Source organism: Filicampus tigris, chromosome 16, assembly GCF_054856515.1.
Source record: "Filicampus tigris isolate MCC_2025a chromosome 16, RoL_Ftig_1.0, whole genome shotgun sequence".
Classification (NCBI taxonomy): Eukaryota; Metazoa; Chordata; class Actinopteri; order Syngnathiformes; family Syngnathidae; genus Filicampus; species Filicampus tigris.
In genome coordinates this window covers 17,297,501-17,302,500 of record NC_141232.1, presented here as the reverse complement: position 1 = coordinate 17,302,500, position 5,000 = coordinate 17,297,501, and the positions used below count along the sequence as shown (strand labels likewise).

At 40.4% G+C, this 5,000-nt stretch overlaps 1 protein-coding gene across 1 annotated transcript in view; it reads right to left on the bottom strand.

Moving 5' to 3' along the window:
* The window catches only part of scpep1 (serine carboxypeptidase 1), a 49,802-nt gene that overhangs the window by 26,985 nt on the left and 17,817 nt on the right, over window positions 1-5,000 (bottom strand). Inside the window, exons 3-8 of the mRNA XM_086055727.1 lie at window positions 4,724-4,813; window positions 3,868-4,023; window positions 1,733-1,807; window positions 1,391-1,463; window positions 1,166-1,203; window positions 951-1,079 (exon numbers count right to left, since the gene is read on the bottom strand). Of these exons, the coding sequence (XP_085911853.1) occupies window positions 951-1,079; window positions 1,166-1,203; window positions 1,391-1,463; window positions 1,733-1,807; window positions 3,868-4,023; window positions 4,724-4,813 (561 nt within the window). The remainder of the gene's footprint in view (window positions 1-950; window positions 1,080-1,165; window positions 1,204-1,390; window positions 1,464-1,732; window positions 1,808-3,867; window positions 4,024-4,723; window positions 4,814-5,000) is intronic.

Genomic DNA, 5,000 nt, shown 5'->3' with positions numbered 1-5,000 from the left:
TGAGAGGAGACCTTAGCTGGGTTGTTGGAGAACATTGTGTTTTTTCTCCTGACCTCTACTTCTCTCATATAGATAGATAGAAAGATATAGATACACACACCCGCACACACACATCCACACACCCTAGCGGAAACAATTCTGGCCCCAATGTCCTGTGAGACACCGGAGGAGCAGTGAGTCACAAACCGTTAGGGTTTTGGTTTACCGGAGCAGTTTATTAGACCGCGTTTTGTGCCCATTTCTAAACGATCATCAGCCCGTGTGGCATTTAAAAATGCATTGCTCATCTTGGGAACTTGTTGCGCAGTTCAAGGTTGTTATAACAACCAGTGGCTACAAGATCAATGTTATGAACTTGAACCCTGGAGAGAATGTTGTTGTGAGAATCAGTACTGGTTGTTGTCACCGCCTACTTGAGGATGAGGAACCCAGAAGGATAACTTTGTGTTTGCATCACGACAAACCAAAGCAGATTTGCCATGTAAAGGCTGAGAGCTGTGTCAATGATTTCTTGTGCATGTCTATAATTCACGCAAAGGCACACGGGGGGTCTAGGAATAATGTGGTTGCAGTAATTAAAAAGTCATCTATCCAAAACACTGTCATAACCATGTCAGGGCCACAGCCATTCAGGTCCAAGTAAACCAATTAACATTTTGGCTGAGGAACATACAGTAATCAATGTATGGCCTTGCTACATGAAGGATGTGCAACAGTTTATTTATATTGGCTAATTCACCTGTGACCTTCAGTCTTGAATTATGTAGATCTCTAAGTCAGATATCTGTATTTAATTATAATAAAGGTATTACAGAGCACCTGTTCCTTTCTGTTGTATTATGATTTGATACACTGAAAGTAACACACAATGGCAACATGAATGTGCCTATCCCAACCTTAAAGTACCCACACAAACCATTGTTAAAGCAAAGATGTTTAGTCATACCAACCTGCTCAACCACCGTCTCGACTACGGACCACAGCTCTGTGGCTTTCTGAAACTGCTGCTGTTCCACAGCATTCTTCACTGCCTCTGCTGCACTGTTGACTTCATTCAAACCATAATTATCCAGCATTGACTGCAAAAAGATCACAGGTCAAGGGAAATTCAAAGCTAGATTTAGGGAAAAGAAGAAATTACAGACTTTATCTTTTCATAACTTACAACAGCATAAAGGTATGGTCCCCATGTCATAACAGAGTCTGTAGACGAAGCAAAGAGAGTTTACATGCTAACCTAAGAGTTTAAACTGTATTAATCAACAAGCCATTAGAAAAGCCACTATATAGATTTGACAACCATAAAATGACTAGATTATCCTGTTATGTAGCAGTTCTGCACAAGTGACACAATACACAAGCCCAATATATAAAGATGATTGATACCAACCCACTGGGGAAATCCATGAGTCTCCAAGTGCCACACCAGCAAAGTTACATTTGAGTTCCACTTGTGCTATTGCCTGGATTATTAAACAAAAACAAAAACGATACACTCACAATAACACTGTTAAGTACAGTACACTGGTTGGGTCCAAGTGACAAGATGCAAGTCAGGGAAAGGTTACAGTACAGTATTTTGTCAGTTCAATTCCATGACAAGTTTATTTCTTTTTTAGATGGCATTTGGGTTTGTTTACATTGCACACTTGAGATATTAAGACATATTTTTCGATGTTTTGAAAGTTGGACAATGGCCCAAAAAAAAAATGGAAAAAAGGACAAAACTGACCTTTGTAAGTTCAAGGGATATGGCAGCTGCCATCTTTCCTCCATACGATTCAGAAAATATGTAGAAGGGTACACTCTGGAGAAAGTAAACTTTATATCAATTACATGACCATCAATAATGTTAGAACAGCACACTTTTTTTTTTAACACTGCCTCAGTCCGAACTGGAACCATTAACTATCAGATAATAAACCCTATATCAAACCTCAGACCCCTTAATACAGTTACCATTGTAAGGTATCTTGTGTGTGTGCTTTCGTGCGTGTCCTTCAATTGTTGTCTTTGAGTAATATAATGTAGGGGTAACTTTTCTGTTCCTTCGAATTTTTTATCCATCCATTATCCAAAACTCTTATTCTCACAAGGGTTGCGGTTTGAATTTTTTGGTCAATATAAAATTTTCACTATGATAAAATGGATCTGGTCTGAGCAACAGTATCGGGGGAGTTAAAATTTGTTTAGTCATGCTTAAAACTGAAATGTATGAATAAACAGCTGAGTGTCACCTTGAAGATGCTGCTACTAATGATGCCATGGTAAAAATCGATCAGTTGCTAGCTGATTAAATAAATCAAGTGTGACTTCTGGTGTAACACTACCCCATCACTGTCCAGCCAGCCATTTTTTTCCGGTTGATTTGGTGTCGGGTCGCAGGGGTGGTACCTTATTTAACTGAGCATACATGTACCGTCCTAGATTTGTATCGCAACCCATGTATTGAAATAAGTATCAAATAGTCTTTTATTGGTGTGATGCACACCCCAAATATTGGGGCTTGTGCTCTATAATTTGGAGCTGAAAAGGGAGGTTATCCTAATGTAAATATAAAAAGACCAGAATTGAATATTAAATATGTCATCAAAAGACCTACAGTATAAGTGCCCTTAAGACAATTTAAACTGTTTCTAGCCTCTCTAGACAATGAAATTGAAATGAATAATCAGACATTTTTACAGACATACTGGATATACTGTACTGTAGTATTAAGGCCTAGATAGACCAATCAGACGTTGGCCAACTGTGACAGACGCTTTACCCCCTGTGGCGTCGGGCCGGCTGTCGGCACGTCACATTGGAAATATACACCGCAACGACACACAGCGACGCTGACAATTAAAGTAACTTCTGCGCACACGTGAGATGTAATACCCTTCCATACCGTCGGTGGCGGTAGTCACTATTTCTCATGGTTAGATAAATCCAACCGGAAAGCTATTGGCCGGGGGCGGATTATAAAAACGTAAACAATGCATTCAGCTATATTTTTCGCTCACGATCAACTCCCACGCGGAGTAAACCCTCACGTTCTTGACACGGTATCGTGAAGTACTTACAATGTCAACCCTCGCTCTTGTACTTGTAAGAATTAAGATTAAGATTAAGATTAAGGCAGCAAAGGCGTGCTCACTGTTTATCCGCATTTGTCACTTCCCGTTCGTGCTCCGAGCGCTGATTTGCTAGCTAACAGCCAATCAGAGTGACCAACTGTCACGACTCGCGACGCCGATTCAACATGCTCAAATGCCGACAGGCGCTTCCTGATGGGTTATGACGCTACGACGGTCGTCACTACACCAATTAGACGGCGCAATCAGACGCCACGATGCTTCATGACGCTTCACGACCTCCGACATCGGATTGGTGTATCTAGGCCTTTATAGGGATATACAGTACATAGGGCTGCGCCCTGGACTAGAGCTGACACAGTGGAGGACAGGAGGAAGATGACCAAGCTTTCACCCATGCTGGCAACCCCGCCTATCCTTTCCAGTACACTCTGACTGCACACAGACAGAAATTGGATCATATTCAACTTAACAATACATGTAATGCAATACATAATTGAAAAAACTTTTGGAGCCTTTATTCAATCATCCAATTCAATCATGCTAGAACAGAGGATCTCCATAGATACTTTCGGTATAACAATAAACACTTTCGAAAAGTAGTTGAAAATATTTGTCCATCCACCTATCCATCCATTCCCTTTATCACTAATGCTCACTGGGGTTGTGGGTGTGCTGGAGCCTATCCCAGCAGACTTTGGGCGAGAGGCTGGGGTTAGTTGAAATACCATCAAAAGCAATTCTAGTACAATTGTATTGATTGTTTCATGAGAGAATCCAGCAGCCATACCTGAAACTCATCCACCTTAGCAAAGAAGTGTTTTAAGAGGGTCAGCATGTCTGAAGCCACTGTGGTAACATTTGTAGCATAGCCATCTGGCTTCTCTGTGTAGCTGAACCCAGAGCCCACAGGGTTGTCTACAAATAGTACATTAGCTGCCTTTACCTGCAAAAACCAAACACATGAATATTCAGTACTCATATTGAATCATCAACATTTGAAGCTGCATTCTCATATTTTACTTAGACAGTTTTAAAGGGAGGTCAACCCAAACATATTTTTTTCAATAGGTTCTATGCAAGGCCACTAGTTGAAACAAGGCATTCTGATAAATATTGCGTTTGTGGAATAAGAGTTAATCCACCCGTTTTTAGCCATCTCTAGGGGCGGCCATTTATCACTTCTGTCAACCGAAAATTACATCACAACTCCTCAGGGCTCAGGTAACGACCAATCACAGTTGACCTTTTTTCTGAAGCTGCGCTGTGATTGGTCATTACCTGAGCCCTGAGCAGTTGTGATGTCATTTTCAGTTGACAGAAGTGACAAAATGGCAGCCCCCTGAGATGGCTAAAAAGGGGTGGATTTGTTTTACTTCATGTCTTTCATGTTGTGTTTATGTGTTCAATAAATCAATCAATCAATCAATCAATCAATCAATCAATATTCCACAAACGCACTATTAATTAGAATGCCGTGTTTCAACTAGTGGGCCTGCTAGGAACATCTTGAAAAAAAATGTGTTTGGGTTGATTTTCCCCCTTTAAGTAAATTGTTTCAAACCAAATATCAAAACAATTGAAACTTAAACAGCGTGTTGTGTACTGTACAAAATAATCCACAGCTTTAGGTGCAACCATCTTACCCAACTGCTCTTTCTGGGCTTTAGGTCAATATCCAAAGGACCAATCTCTGCAAAGTTGCCAAAGCCACTTCCTGAACCTCCGGGTCCACCCTAAAAACACATAAATCTCATGTTTACGTTACAAAATAAGGTTAAAAACATGTTGACATATTATATGGGCCACCATTATTATCATTATAACTCAACATTTTTTAAAAACACTTTTGACTGTTACAGACATGGACAATTGATGACAAATTAAAGTGCTCTAGGGCTGTCCCAAACTATTATTGTCCTC